Source organism: Taurulus bubalis (genome assembly GCF_910589615.1).
Source record: "Taurulus bubalis genome assembly, chromosome: 15".
NCBI lineage: Eukaryota > Metazoa > Chordata > Actinopteri > Perciformes > Cottidae > Taurulus > Taurulus bubalis.
In genome coordinates, this window is record NC_136603.1 from 14,117,545 (window position 1) to 14,132,458 (window position 14,914).

General features: G+C 41.1%; 1 protein-coding gene across 1 annotated transcript in view; it reads left to right on the top strand.

Moving 5' to 3' along the window:
- Nucleotides 1-721: 721 nt before the first annotated feature.
- The window catches only part of LOC306747996 (ATP-binding cassette sub-family C member 4-like), a gene marked incomplete at its 3' end in the record, with an annotated part of 32,863 nt that continues 18,670 nt past the window's right edge, over nucleotides 722-14,914 (top strand). The window contains exons 1-20 of the mRNA XM_079231107.1: nucleotides 722-814; nucleotides 1,619-1,729; nucleotides 2,322-2,442; nucleotides 2,537-2,758; nucleotides 2,899-2,988; nucleotides 3,431-3,594; nucleotides 3,705-3,830; nucleotides 4,319-4,568; nucleotides 4,667-4,774; nucleotides 4,998-5,087; nucleotides 5,766-5,957; nucleotides 6,092-6,186; nucleotides 6,266-6,352; nucleotides 6,475-6,571; nucleotides 7,088-7,327; nucleotides 7,552-7,683; nucleotides 7,835-7,872; nucleotides 8,151-8,245; nucleotides 8,659-8,805; nucleotides 14,317-14,396. Of these exons, the coding sequence (XP_079087233.1) occupies nucleotides 741-814; nucleotides 1,619-1,729; nucleotides 2,322-2,442; nucleotides 2,537-2,758; nucleotides 2,899-2,988; nucleotides 3,431-3,594; nucleotides 3,705-3,830; nucleotides 4,319-4,568; nucleotides 4,667-4,774; nucleotides 4,998-5,087; nucleotides 5,766-5,957; nucleotides 6,092-6,186; nucleotides 6,266-6,352; nucleotides 6,475-6,571; nucleotides 7,088-7,327; nucleotides 7,552-7,683; nucleotides 7,835-7,872; nucleotides 8,151-8,245; nucleotides 8,659-8,805; nucleotides 14,317-14,396 (2,559 nt within the window). The 5' untranslated portion in view covers nucleotides 722-740. The remainder of the gene's footprint in view (nucleotides 815-1,618; nucleotides 1,730-2,321; nucleotides 2,443-2,536; nucleotides 2,759-2,898; nucleotides 2,989-3,430; nucleotides 3,595-3,704; nucleotides 3,831-4,318; nucleotides 4,569-4,666; nucleotides 4,775-4,997; nucleotides 5,088-5,765; nucleotides 5,958-6,091; nucleotides 6,187-6,265; nucleotides 6,353-6,474; nucleotides 6,572-7,087; nucleotides 7,328-7,551; nucleotides 7,684-7,834; nucleotides 7,873-8,150; nucleotides 8,246-8,658; nucleotides 8,806-14,316; nucleotides 14,397-14,914) is intronic.

The window sequence follows — 14,914 nt, forward strand, 5'->3', positions numbered from 1 at the left end:
AGTTTGTAAAGGGTACATCAACTTATATTCTAAGGAAAAAATAAAAAAAAGGAAAACTTTATACTTTATACTAGCTTACATTTGTATGTTTAAGCAGATATACATGTTCTTATTCATCAGAAATGTTTTGCTTTGTTTTAAAAAAGTAACCTTTTTATTTCTGAATATAGGTCAAACAAATAATTTGATCAATCAGGTAAAATTAAGAGCAATCATTAATATTATTATAATCTAAACAGTACATTTTTAAACGTATTACTAGTAGATAACATATTATATTTTACTCCATAATAGTGGACTGGAATCATTGGGGACTTTTTACACACTGCACACAGCACACATATTCACATTACCAGATACTTTTTTTTGTCATAAATCATAAAATAATAATATAATACAATACAAAAATAAAGAATGCATTCATTTTGATAATTGTATTCCTGTCTCCTACAGCTACTATTACAATTATACAAATTAGGCGATGACGTCACTTAGCGACTTCTAGCGACTTGTAGGCCAGCCAATAGCTCCTTTCCTTACTGAGGAGTTACACACAAGTCACACCGGCTGTGCGTCCCGCGTAGTAATCCTGTCCTGGACGTCTGGAGTTGGTGTATTGACCACATTGGAGTTCACAGCAGTCGTCCTGTCAGCGTTTCACCCCTCTGAGTCTTTGTGGATACCCCCTTGCCTCATAGCCCGCAGAGAAAGTGCTCAGGTCGCTTTTACTGTTGGGGGGCATGGAACCACTGCGGAAGGAGGCGAAGGATAATCCGTCGGCTTCAGCTAATCTTCTCTCCAAGATTTTCTTCTGGTAAGAAAAGCGGCCCGCAGTGACAGCCGTGTTTGACGTTAATTGAATGGAGATCTCTCCTGTGTGACAGTTAGTGGCCATTCAAAAGACGGGCTGTCCCCTGGATGTGATGGCAGGTAGCTGCTGAGCATCCGTCCGTGCGTCAACATGCACCACACTGTTCCCACACGGAGGAGGGAGCTCAGCCGCTTATATCCCCGTAGTCCTAAATCACACCAGGCTGACTTGTGCAAAGTAGCCTACTTCTGGAGCAACATGGAGCATGACAAAGGGTGTATTCTGTTGTTTCATTAGTACAGTAAAAGTCGTTTCTATAATAATAACTTCAGTTGTGTAGCACTGTTCTCGACATGCATACACAGACAAAGTAAAGAGACAGTAATACACATGTATACGTTTATTACTTGATGTAAATTCTGAAGTATGATGTTTTTGAAGTGTACTACAGTAAGATACATAAACATAGTATTCTGAAGAATGGACCATTCCACTTCTGTTTACAAAACAAGTTCATATAAAATGACAGCAGGCCAGTGACCTGTTAATAAACAAACATAAAAATAATATTCATCAGATCAAATGGATTTGGGCCCGGACCCTTGGCACCTTTCTTATAAACAAGCTCTGTTAGTCTATTTTGATGTTTGTTTATGCACTCTGGCACCTACATTAAAGATACAAAAACTGTGAATCAATTAATTTTCATAGTGAACATAGTGAGCCAAAACTAGGTTTTCATAGTTTCTGCGAACAATTATTTCAATCATTTTGTTCAACTACTGAGCTTACTTTCTTTCTCGCCAGTTGGCTGAATCCCTTGTTTAGAATTGGGTACCAGAGGAAATTGGAAGAAGATGACATGTATAATGTTCTCCCAGAGGACACGTCACACCGACTGGGGGAGGAGCTACAAGGGTAAGGCATTGAATAATGTCTCTTAAGACCTCTTTAGCTTGATTGTTCCCTGTTATTACCAGCATTCGTTGTGATCAGTTGAAACTTTACTTTCTCTTGCAAATTCTCTGAACAGATGAGACAAAACTGATCATCAACCATTAGCATGAGGTGATCTGATACCATGCACACCCGTGCACCTATTCGATAGTTTTACATTGTGGCAGTAAAGAGAGAAAGCTGAGCAACAAATTAAAGTAATTTCTTCATAATTCAGATCCAATTAGACTTAGATCCAATGCAAAAGCCTAAACTAGAGTAACATTTTTATTTCATCATTACAATGCAGGGCTACACATAATTCAATCAGTAAATATACTATCATGTAAACATGTGTATGTAGCCAGCCACACACTGACATCTGTTATAGGCTACGTACTCAGTAAACAGCCACTCAAGCACATTATTCTGCTTGAAATATGTGAATGTTTCTTGTTTTTTTTCCTCCAGAAACATTTTGCAGTGCAACAGTGCATTATTGTGAGTAACACTATATCATTATTTTAGATTACTGACTGGAAGTAATCATTGCTTTTCTTTTCACTTTTCAAAGGTACTGGAACAGAGAGGTTCAACAGGCAGCAAAAGATCTGCGCCAACCCAAACTTGCCAAAGTTCTTGTTCAGTGCTATTGGAGACCATACGCACGCATTGGAGTATACATCTTCATAGAGGTACGGTGCAATCTCACAGTGAAACAAACATCTACAGAGAACTGCTTCAACGCAGCACACCCACACATCTGCCTTACATTTTATTTTCTATCAGGAAGTTATCAAAGTCATTCAGCCGGTGCTACTTGGGAAGATAATTGAGTACTTTGAGAGTTATGACAGCAACACAGCTGCAGTCCATGAGGCGTACTGCTACGCTTTAGGCATCTCTTTGACAGCCATCAGCCTGTCCGTCCTTCATCACCTCTATTTCTACCACGTCCAGCGAGCAGGCATGAAGATTCGTGTGGCCATGTGTCACATGATCTATCAGAAGGTCAGTCATCATGAGGTGCATGTGTGTATACATGTCATCCATCCTCATATTCCTCATATTCCTCATATCCTCCTCATATCCTCCTCATATCCTCATGTTATATTTCTGAGGTTTATATTTAACAACTTTGTTCTGCAAAGGCTCTTTGTCTTAACAGCAAAGCATTTGCCAAAACTACCACAGGACAAATTGTGAACCTCTTATCCAATGATGTCAACAAATTTGATGAGGTAATTATCTGAAAGTATATCATGTTTATATATTTAATTATATAGATTTGTATGTGACTCATTCAATATAATATGACCACAATGTATGACTAGGGCTGTGCAATATTGCCAAAAAATGTCAAAAAGAGAAGTAATTTCATGTCTTGATAACAATATACATCACCATACAACCATGTTTTCTGGTATTTCCATAAAAAGAATAGTCAATGTGAAGTAACCATAAATACTTTCACATCTTAATTAAGAACTTGCAAAGTGCAATCTGACTTTCTTAGAAATTTGAGTTTGTATGTGCTTTCTATTATCAAGTTAGATGACGGAATTGTTTATCACAATATCTCATCATGATACTATTCCACTAAAAGACAATAAATGATCTTGTTAAATTATCGCCCAACATATATATGTTATATACTTTTTGATCTCCGTTGTTTTCTTATAGGTCACGTTATATTTGCACTTCCTGTGGATTGGTCCGATACAAGCAGTAGCTGTGATATTATTGTTGATGTATGCGATTGGCCCATCATGCCTTGCGGGAATGTCTGTCTTCTTTATCCTGATGCCAATACAGACTATGTTCGGACGCTTGTTCTCTACTCTCAGGTTGGTAGTCAGTCGCCACATTCATCAAATAAAGAAAACTATTTTCTATTTTAGGTTTGCATTGTGCGTTTCACTGGTGCCATTTCTGCCATTTGTGTCACTTGTTTTAGGGCTGAGACAGCAGTCTTAACAGATGACAGAATACGTACAATGAATGAAGTCATCTCTGGGATCCGCGTTATAAAGATGTATGGGTGGGAGAAGTCTTTTGCTGCATTGGTGGATGAGATCAGGAGGTACACCATAAACTAACCTGGATTCCCTTTTATCAAATGTCATTGAAATCTATTAACACATCTTTGTAATATCCTCTTATTAAAAGGAGCAGTGTGTGGGATTTAGTTGCATCTAGCAGTGAGGATGCAGATTGCAACCAATTGAATGTTCACTCCCTCACCCCTCCCTTTCCAAGTGCGTCGGAGAGACAGTGGCCTTCAGGTAATGTGAAAATGCTAAAGGCAGAAACATGAAACATGGTGGACTCTGGGGAAGAGGACCAGTAGACATGAAGGGCTCATTCTGAACAAAAACACAATTATTCTTAGTTTCAGGTGATTATACAGTTGTAAAAACATAGTTATGAATATTGTTCTGCCAATTAATCTGCCTAAATCCTTCACACTGGTCTTTAATTGGCAAGCATATAAATACAAATGTTTGCTGCCATTTTTGTGATTGAAACGTTGAAGAGCGTTTACTGACAACATGTCTCGTTATTGTACAGAAGGGAAATCTCCAAGATCATGAAAAGCTCCTACCTGCGTGGCCTGAACATGGCATCCTTCTTTGTGGCCAGCAAGATCATCGTCTTCATCACCGTCTGCATCTACGTGCTGACTGGAAACCAGTTGTCTGCCAGTAGAGTGTTTATGGCGGTTTCCCTCTACGGGGCGGTCAGACTCACCATCACGCTCTTCTTTCCCTTTGCCATTGAGAAAGTCTCTGAGTCTCTCATCAGCATTAGAAGGATTCAGGTAAATGCACCACAGACGGAGGCCATGTTTATACCCAGTGTGTGTTGATCACTGAATAGAATAGAAACTACAAATCTGGATGTGATTCTTCTTTTCAGGATTTGCTTCTGCTGGATGAAGTTGCTCCTCAGCATCTGGGGCTTCCTATGGTAGAAAATAAGGACTGTATAGTGAAGATTCAGGATTTAATATGCTACTGGGATATGGTAAGAATTATTGTGGCAAAGTGTCTCTTTTCTATCTGTATATTGCTCACATGCAACACGCCTTAAATCCCCGAGAGGGTCTAAGTAAGGATAAAGAGTGTCGCTATACAGATTGTGAGGCGCCTCTAGAATGGTCCGTTAATGTCAGTAAATCCGCCAATAACAGATTTAGTGAATAGTTACAACATGACACGTGTTTCAGTTCATTTACTTTTTCTTACAGATGCTAGAAGCTCCAACTTTACAGAACGTGTCTTTCACAGTGAGGCCAGAGCAGCTCCTGGCAGTAATTGGACCTGTTGGGGCTGGAAAGGTCAGATCTATTTTGCCGTCTAAGATTAATAGTCATGCACATGATACATCTGAGACAGGTTAACTGGTAACTCAATCATTGATAATATAATGTTATCAGTTGTATGAGCAGTATAGCGTTGAGTCAGTGCTGAGGTTTGACTTATTTTACCAGCAGTTGAATGCCAAATAAAATGTCACTGGGGGCATTAGATTTGACTGACACAATGGAGCAAGATTCCTTAATTTTATCATAAATTAATCCTGTTTTTGTATCTGAGTATTGTTTCTTGTTAAAGCCAAAGGGCAACATGCTAGATAGTTAGCTTGTATGCAGGCAGCAGAATGCATTTTTTTGTTCAAAGTTACTGTGAGGAACTTTAAACTGGTTATTTCAATTTGCACTGATGACTCTATATAACCTACATAAGTAAATGAGACAATCAATTAATTCATAAACATGAAGAGAAACAATGTGTGGCTTTACTGGGAGTTATGTGCCGTAAATATTTCTTGCAGAACAACAACTTAACGCGAGGCTAAGCTAAGCTAATTACCTACTGGTTCAGTTCCATACTTATTTCCAATGGTATGTTCATACCTTACTCTTGGAATTAAAGGGATTTTAAGCGTATCTCCCAAAAGGTTGTCAAAATTGTTCTGGAAATCTTAGCTTTTGTTCTGTGTTTGTGCATCTCAGTCCTCGCTCCTTAGTGCCATCCTGGGAGAACTGAGTCAGGAAAGTGGTGTGATCAAGATCAAAGGAGAGCTGACATATGTCTCTCAGCAGCCCTGGATTTTACCTGGCACAATTCGAAGCAACATCCTTTTTGGCAAAGAGCTCAACCCCAAGAAGTATGATAGAGTTCTGAGAGCCTGCGCCCTCAAGAGAGTGAGAATCACTGTTGATTATCACATGCCCCGCTGCATTTTATTCCTCTGTAGTCTAGGTATTAGATAAATTAGTTAGTGGTGAGTCCAGTTGTTGTGAATGCCTGGTAAGGGTTGCATTTGGACCCTGTTCAGGACATGGACCTGTTGCCAGGTGGTGACTTGGCGATGGTCGGGGACAGAGGGGCCAACCTCAGTGGAGGACAGAAGTCAAGGGTCAGCTTAGCAAGGTGTGCTAAATCACTATGAGGCAATGCACATTTTTATTTCTAAGTGACAGAGATAACCTCCATTTGTGTGTAATTTTAGAGCAGTGTATCAGGATGCAGACATCTACTTGCTGGATGACCCTCTTAGTGCTGTGGATGCTGAGGTGGGAAGGCACCTCTTTGAAGAGTAAGTCTGGTCACTAACATCTCCGGATTGTTTTCCATCCAGAAACAGTTAATCAGGTGTAAAATCTGGAGTTTGGCATTTCTGGATAAATAATATAATATAATAATATTTGTTTTCTTCAGGTGCATTTGTGGACTTTTAAGGAAGAAGCCTCGTATCCTGGTTACTCATCAACTACAGTATCTGAAGGCTGCAGATCAAATCGTTGTCTTAAAGCAGGTGGGTGTTTATGTTTGTGTTTACATGTAAAGAGAAGTGCTCTTGAAGTGCCATTGTTGGTGTAACGTAGAATACTAATGTTGATTATAAGCTTTTACAACAGCTTTCATCAGCAAAAAAACAAAACACCTTTGACTTACTGTACAGTGGAAGCGCATGTAAAACACTTGGAAATTATTTATAATATCCTTTGTTATAACACAAATGTATTACTTTTACTTGAACATTTTTCATATATTAACTGTGACCATTGTGTCACAATACATCCAACATGGTGGAAGACATTCAAGAACATTCTGTGAAAAGCCTCAATGAAGGATTTCTGTAAGTGTTTAAATATATCGGGATTATTATGATTCTATTACATCGAGAACACGTTTGAGCAATGTGTGTGTCAGGGAGGATTTCTGTAAGTGTTTAAATATATCGGGGAAAAATAATATCATATCACTCACAGATACTGAAATTTCATTGGCTATGTGTGAGTTATTGTAAAGTTTTTTCTGTCATTGTCAGGGTCAGATGGTGGCCCGTGGGACCTACAGTGAGCTGCAGGGCTCTGGACTTGACTTCACCTCGCTGCTTAAGGAGGAGGAGGAGGAGGAGGGCCAGGAGGAGGAGAGGCAGGGTGGGACTCCCATCTCTAGGACGGTCTCCAACTTCCCACATACGCTTTCTGACAACTCAATGTCCTCTCTGTCCTCCCTCTCCTCCTCTCGGTACTCTTTGATTGAGGGAGCGGAGCCACCTGCAGTGGTAGATATATTTGAAACAATCAATTGCTTATAGTTGGCTTCAATTGCTAAAAAAGCAGTTTGCATCAAGCTGAAAGCATACATTTATAGCTATCTCATTGTGGGGAGAAAGCTTGCTCTCCACTCTATCAGCCACTAGAGGGCAGAAGGTACTCACCTTGCTCATTACAGCCAGCTCTGAAGTGTTGCTGGAAGACTGGCATTGACACTAGTGTCTATCTGTAGGTAGTGCAATCAACGGGGGAGGAAAGCCGCTCAGAAGGAAACATCGGCCTGCGTATGTATGTGAAGTATTTCAGGGCAGGCGCCAACTTCCTGGTCCTCTTGGTCCTCATTTCACTCAATGCCCTAGCACATGTGAGTCAATTTTCTTCAATTAATTCTATCAATTTTGAAAAAATACAACGGATAATTTATCTTGATCATTATTTCATTTCAGATGAAATTGAACGATGCAATAAATTGTCTTGATACATTTTTATTCATTACATTTCTTTTGCTTGTTTAGATTACATTTGTTCTACAGGACTGGTGGCTTGCTTGCTGGTGAGATTTTGTTTCTTTTACACCTCGAATGCTCGAGAATACCATATTTTTTAAGCCAAACTGATATTTTCTGAGCTTGGAAATGGTTGATGATTTCGACTGAAGACGACTGAACCAAACTGTTTTTCTTGGAAATTATCTGTCACTTGTTGAAACTGACCTTGAGCTTCAGAATAGGAGGGATGTGTTCTGAATTGTGCCTTCACGTCGCAGCGTTCTTTCTTCGTTATGTTTATTTGTCCTTGTGGATTTTTTGTTCTTTTGTGGCTGACTTGCAGGGCCTCTGAACAGAAGCACATCAATGTGACAGAGCACCTCAATGGCAGCTTCCCTCAGCAGCTGGACCTTGACCTGTACCTAGGTGTTTACGCAGGTGAAGCCCACTGAACGCACATTGCTTTTCATGTACTGTTGGGGCTCTGAATACGCCAGCCATTCAATGAACAGATCCACAGTTCTTTGGCTGTGGCCCAAGGCCTTCAAGGCCCACTGTATGTGTATATGGGTCTCAGCTGTACAGAGAGATAGCAGTGCCTTTCTTGTTCTCTGATATTGCGTTGCCCTGATTGTTTCCTTGTGACTCCCAGCCTCTTCACTGAAAGAGTGAAGAGGCTTTGTATTCACAATGATAGATTGACGTTCAAGACAAAAAAAGAATCATAAGTGGAATAAGTGGAATATATCTGCTTTGTAAGATGGAACTTTAAATGCATAGGTGACCTTGGAGCAGGTACAATTATAGCATTGTGGTTTGCTGATATACATTTTTTTCTGTCCTTTTGGCAGGTTTAACAGCCTCTTCAGTCGTGTTCGGCTTCCTTCGCAGCTTGGTCTTCTTTAATGTCCTGGTGCGCTCGGCCCAAACCCTGCACAACAGCATGTTTAATGCCATCCTTCGGACCCCAGTACACTTTTTCGACATCAATCCAATTGGTAAGTGGCTCTATTGTTCATCAAGTTCTCATTTAGATGATTGATAACTCATAACTTTCTTATAACATGGTCATGGTTGTACAGGAGTGATGAGATGATTATGAGATGTAAACCTCCTTCTGTAGAAGTTATTGTGCTAACATCTCACCACTAGAGAGCAGACTGTTACTTAGTTTGTCACGTTTCGATCCACTTTACAAACATCCATAATATGCTTGTTCTAAAACTCCATAGTTTGTTATTGCTATCAAGTAAAACAAAATAAAAAAAGATATCTTCTGATTTCCAATGTGAATTTTCATATTTAACAAATAAAGAAAAATATATTTTCAAATATTTCCAAATATTATTGACGTTTATGTAATCTTTTTTCTATATAGAATGAAAAACTGATATTAATCAGAATTTATAATATAGTGGCTCTGCATTTGGTACAAGCTGTTTGTTTGTTGAAGTTATGAGGTTTTATTTCTGACTGCGAATAAACTGTCGTGACAAAAGTCGCTGCAGGGAAGTAAAGTCTGTGTATCCAAGAAGCCAATTCAGTCAAAAAGCCGAGTGATATGACTTAATATAAAGCTATAATGTATTTAAAAAATTGTAAATAGAGTGCTATCTTTTTTATTGTGAGCCCAAACAAAAAGCAAGCAATCATTATGAATACATACTGTTTGCACTAGATCTTGGGCAGTGTTGTGTTTGGACTATAGAGCTGTGTAAATACTGACATATTTGTCTTGTGCGCTGTATCAGAAATCTTTGATTATTTCGTTAGCTTTGCAGGCTCTAGCTGCTGGGTCAATGTATTAGGCAGATGTACACAATTTAAAAAGTGTGCAAACACTTATACGCTGGATTTTACTCAGGGAGGGCTGCTTTTTTTTTCAGGGGTGTTTTCCTCAACCGTTTTAAATAGAAACCACAAAAAAGGAGAGAGTAATTCAAGATTCATTTAAATAATTTGCAAAATATTTTGCTCTCCTTTGATTTTGTGGTCTAAATGAAATACCTCTTTTAATTAGGTGAAGTTAGTACAAGTACAATGTGTCATTCATACCCAAAGTCAACTGTCAAGTGGCCCACTTTGATAACTTAAATTTTTCTGGAGCATTGTTCACCTGTCAGAAGATAATTACTCAGCCTAATCTCTTCATAGTGACATGCATGTACAACACAATCAGCTCGGGTGGGAATTCTCAACAAGAAGGGAACTTGTATCTGAATAATGAGTCATAATAAGCTGGTAACACAAGTCTAAATATGATTTGAGGGAGTTCAGGAGCTTGCGGTTTCTTCTGGCATTAGAAGTGGGTGCAGCGACAAAGCTTTCCTTTGCGAAGCTGTGTTTGGAGCAAACACCACAGGCCTTAATCTTTGGCTTTTGTTTTTGCTGCTGCTGTTGTGTTACATATTGGACTACCTGAAGACTTATCTGGGTGTGCCTTGCTTGGTAATCTACGCACGGGAGGAGGACAAACACTTTGAATAATGTAATAATCAGTTTAATAGCGCAGCAAAGGAGAGGCTTAACAGACACTGCTATCTGATTGCTGTTGTGCTGCTATCAGTGACCATTGTATGACCAGTCCAATCATTACCTTTTGGCCTCCTGGCTGGCAAACATCACTGTATGTCTGACTGGATTTATAGACGACTGTCCCAGACAGTGCATTTCTTTTGTCCTCCGTCCAGTCAACAGTAGATTAAGCATGACCACAACGCTTTTTTTAACAATACATTTCACTGATTTACATGTTTTTTTCTTCTTCTCCTGCTCTGTCTTTTTCATTCATTCACTTGAGTAAAACCAAACCAGGACAAAGTCAGCTGTTGTCAGTTCTGCGGTCTTTCTCTCACTCGTCTGTCTTTCTTATTGTTTTGCTTCTGTCTCAAATTGGTTATTGTATTTTATACAATATATAATAATAACTGCCACTTGCATAGCAACCCCATCCACTTCTCTCGTGCAATAAGTGTGAGTCATTTGCAACTGTGTGCCTATGTGTTGTTAAGGATTTGACAACTGTTTACATGTGTAAGTGATAGGGGTGCTGCTGCTGAACGGGCCCAGTGCTTGATAGCTGTCCATGGAGTTAAAGGTTACTATTTCAAGCGTCACTGCACAAAGGTCTTATTTGTTATTCTGTGAATGTGGTTTCTAACAATAGAGTACAGCACTGGTGAATTATGATTGATGGAGAGGCATTGTAGCTCTTCTGTATCAGCCCCTGAATGCCACTGCGCCATTTGAATCATGTGTCTGTGTTATCTTTTGTGCTGTGTGGAAATAGTTGATTTCCAAGTTGGGGTTTCGGGTGATTGAAATCTTTATATTTTTTAACAATGCTATTTGATAAGAAGATATCTAGATGATTTTGATAAGACTACAGATTGCTTTTTCCTCGACTATATAAATTCACATGACTTAATATATTCATGTTGCTCAGTTTTAGCAATATGTACAGTCTTATTACAGCTGTTCATCCAAATGTGATTCAGTTAGAGCAGCACAGACAGCGGTGGATGTGTTGAGCTGATGTTGATCCCTGTAATTTAGTGTCATTGAGTGGGCTAATCCCCTCAGAGACTGCAGGCCAGGGCTTCAGCTCATCAGCACAGTCAAGGAGTGGAGTTTCAGTCAACACACACACACACACACACACACACCTCCACCGTCCCCCTTTCACATCGACATAGTGGGCCATCTTCGTGCTAGGTGTCACTCAGTTGCTGTTGACGCAGGGAACATTAGATCTTCTGTAGTCAGTGATGTGAGATTCTAATTGTGTCTACACAGGCAATGTTTTTAATGTCTGTATTTCAGGTCTGGGATGCAAGAGTGTTAAGAGCAAAGTGGAAGAAGTACTGCAGAGAGGATGATGATATCGAGGTGTGTAAATTGAATGTGGAGATGAAGCCGTGTGTGTGTGCAGTATGGCTGATAGGGCTCCCCCTCGCTCGGCACTTCCACTATTTAATTGCATGAAAGGGAAGCAGAGGAGATTGCAGGAGCCTGGCGGTGAGAGCGAAGAGAATGGATTTAGAATGTATTAGTATTGGCAGCAAGGCGCCAGCGGTGGGAGGCTGCCCCAGGCCCCGAGGCCCTTCATGGAAGTGCAGGTGAGCTGTGCCACCTCCAGCCTTGGCAGCCCCCCTCCCCAGTATTCCTTCATTATTGCACTTGCCTGACTGAAAGGCCCCTCCAACTGCACTGGGGCCCACACATGGAGCGGCTCTGAGTCGTCCCCTTATCTTGATGTTTACAGGGAACAGCGATTTGCCACACGCCCTGCTCTAGCCGGACCCCACTGTTCCACTTCTTTAAGTGTGATTGGGGGCCCTGCTCACCTAATATCTCCACCTAAGGGGCCACCTTAGTTGGGAGGGCTTGATATTTCCTGAGCCTGAAAAAGTGGTGCAAATCACCCCTGGAGTCCTCAACCATGAGAAATTGTTTGATACTAATGCTGCTGATATCCTGAAACGTCTATACCCCTCTCTACACAATAGGTGATATTGTTGACAACCACCCATAGTGATTGAAGCCATTGTCCCATGCCGATCTTACCTCATAGGCATTTCCATGCAGTGAATGTCTTTGTGTAACTGCATCACTGTAATGTATCCCCTCTATAGTCTGCGCAGGATAGAGAAGGGTCTTTACTTCATCCCCTCTGAAACTCTGTTAACTGAGCCGCTTGTCAAACAGCTGATAGCTGACTGATGTTCTCTGCTCTAACACCCTCTAACCATGGTATGATGTAACCCAGAGAAACCTATCCTTTTCTTATTGGCATTGTTTGTCAGATATGCATGAATGTAGGTCATCTATGGCTTAGACAGTAAAATTACATAAAATATTATTGGATCTTCCGCAAACACAGTTTGACAAGTACTCCCCCCATTCCCAGACTAAAGCCGCGATATTCTACACTAGTATAGTAGCAGCTCTACCCCCTTGCATGAACCCTCCCCTCGGGATGTCTGTATGCTAAAGGGGCACTCACACTGTGAATAAGATTAGTCTGCCTCCAAGTGTACAACATGCTTACGCCACTTGACTTTGAATCAGGACTGATTTGGAGCATTGCTGGATTGTTGCGGGGAATAATGCTCTGGCTGGGTTTATGCAATGGCTGTTATGGGGAGCCCGGCCTCGTCTGCATGCATGTTTTTAGGCGGGAGCGGCGTTTTGGATAAAGCTGTAAGCTGCTTATGGCCGTGGAGAGAGGTGATTACAGGGCCCACCTCCGTAGGACTGTCTGGGAGGCTGGGAGGCAACTTTTTGGTCGGTGGTGCCAATGGCTCCGCCACGCCTCCATAGTGCCATACCACCACATTCTGCCAATGTGCCGCTCAGCCGTTCCCTCTCTCTGGCACGTATTAAGTCTCACCCTGTTTCCTGATCTGTTCTGTGAGCCTTGATAAACTCATCTACATGCTTGCGTGATTAGTGTCACTTTGTCAGGGGTTGTACACTAAATATGTGAGCGCTGCTTTATTTACATTCTCCTCAGATAGATATTACTGTTTGCTCAGTGATGTGTCACCTTCGGTTGCTGAAACATTATGACACCATTTTGGAGGCGCTTTGAAAGGGAATATACACTACACATGACGGATGAACACAGCTTGTCCGTGACTTTTTAACTGGAGTTCAGCCCCTGTAGTGGCAATACTGGCACTGTTCTTGTACTTTTTGTCTCCCTCTGAGAGGCTTCCTTCAGGGACAGCGATAGAGAAAGCCTTTCTGCCTTGCCTGCCTAGAGGTAGTGTAGTGTTAGGATTTTCTATCACTGACCCTGCAATACACAGTGTGTAAAAACAGCTGGAGTGTAATCTTGTGTGCTGTGGGATCAGAAATGGGGAGCAAAGTTACTTAAAGAGTCACAATAAAGGTCTGCCACAGCACCTGCAGAGCATCAGCCAAAATAATGAACACCTGAGCAGATTGGAGTCAACTCAATTAACGCCACTGACACTGCCAGTCAGAACATAAAGGCAGGTACGCAGCTTCTGTTGCCTTTTGTTTCCAAACAAAAGGTTCTCTCGTGTATTCAGCCAAGAGTAGGGCAGTCTTTATGAAATGCCAGACAAATAATGATTCATTGTTTAACCTAGATAGGCCTGTGTTTTTCTTCTGATATCACACTCAGTGTATAAACTCTTTTCTGTTCTATTGGAGGGGACTTTGTTAACAGTTGCTCAATAGTCTAGTGAGACTAGACGAAGGACCATATATTTATATTGTTTTTTATGGGTGCAGAGTAGCGCAGGGATAAAGAATACATGTATATTTCTTTTTTGCTTATATATGTTCTTCCAATCGGGACTTATGTAGAACTGGCTTAATGTAGATCTTTAACACATTTTACTATATGCTACTGATTGTTTAAATGATACACTTGACATATTTTTAACCAAAACACTAAATTGCACTGTCAATTGTGCGATTCTGTCTTACAGATATCTACTCTAATGTCATCTAATCGGTGCTTTTGTGTTTTCCAGGAAGAATCCTCAACAGGTTTTCGAAGGACATTGGCTACCTGGACTCTCTACTCCCATGGACGTTTGTGGACTTTATCCAGGTGAGTCTCACCTCGACAGGTTTGGTCGCTGGCGCTGCAGCATGGGAAGGCCATTTCATGCCTGGCTAAACCTGCTTTGTGGTCCGGGTCCCCTAATCTGGAAACAATTACTGTAGGATTACCCGCCAGCGCGGCCCAGCGCCTGCACAGATTTAATAAAAGTGTGCACATAGGCTGAGGGCGTGGCTCCCTCAGTGTGACACAACAGAAGCGGCATCTTGAGAGAATGTGTTTGGAGACTAAGCAAGATGATTGGGAGAGAAAACGGTACCAAAGAGGAAATAAAGGCCACAGGATGATGGGGCTGATGTGGAAGAAAACAGTGGGGAGGCGAGGAGGGGTTGACAAGGATGATGCGTTGAGTGGCAAGGAGAAAAAGTGTGAGCAGCAGGCATACGATGTGTTTGCAGTAGTGGAGCTGGAAGTGTGGTAGAGTGGAAAGGGGACAGGTCAGTTGGAACAGAACCAGAGCGGGACTTGCCCCTCTCAGCGCAATTCACCTAATGCTCCACAGTTTT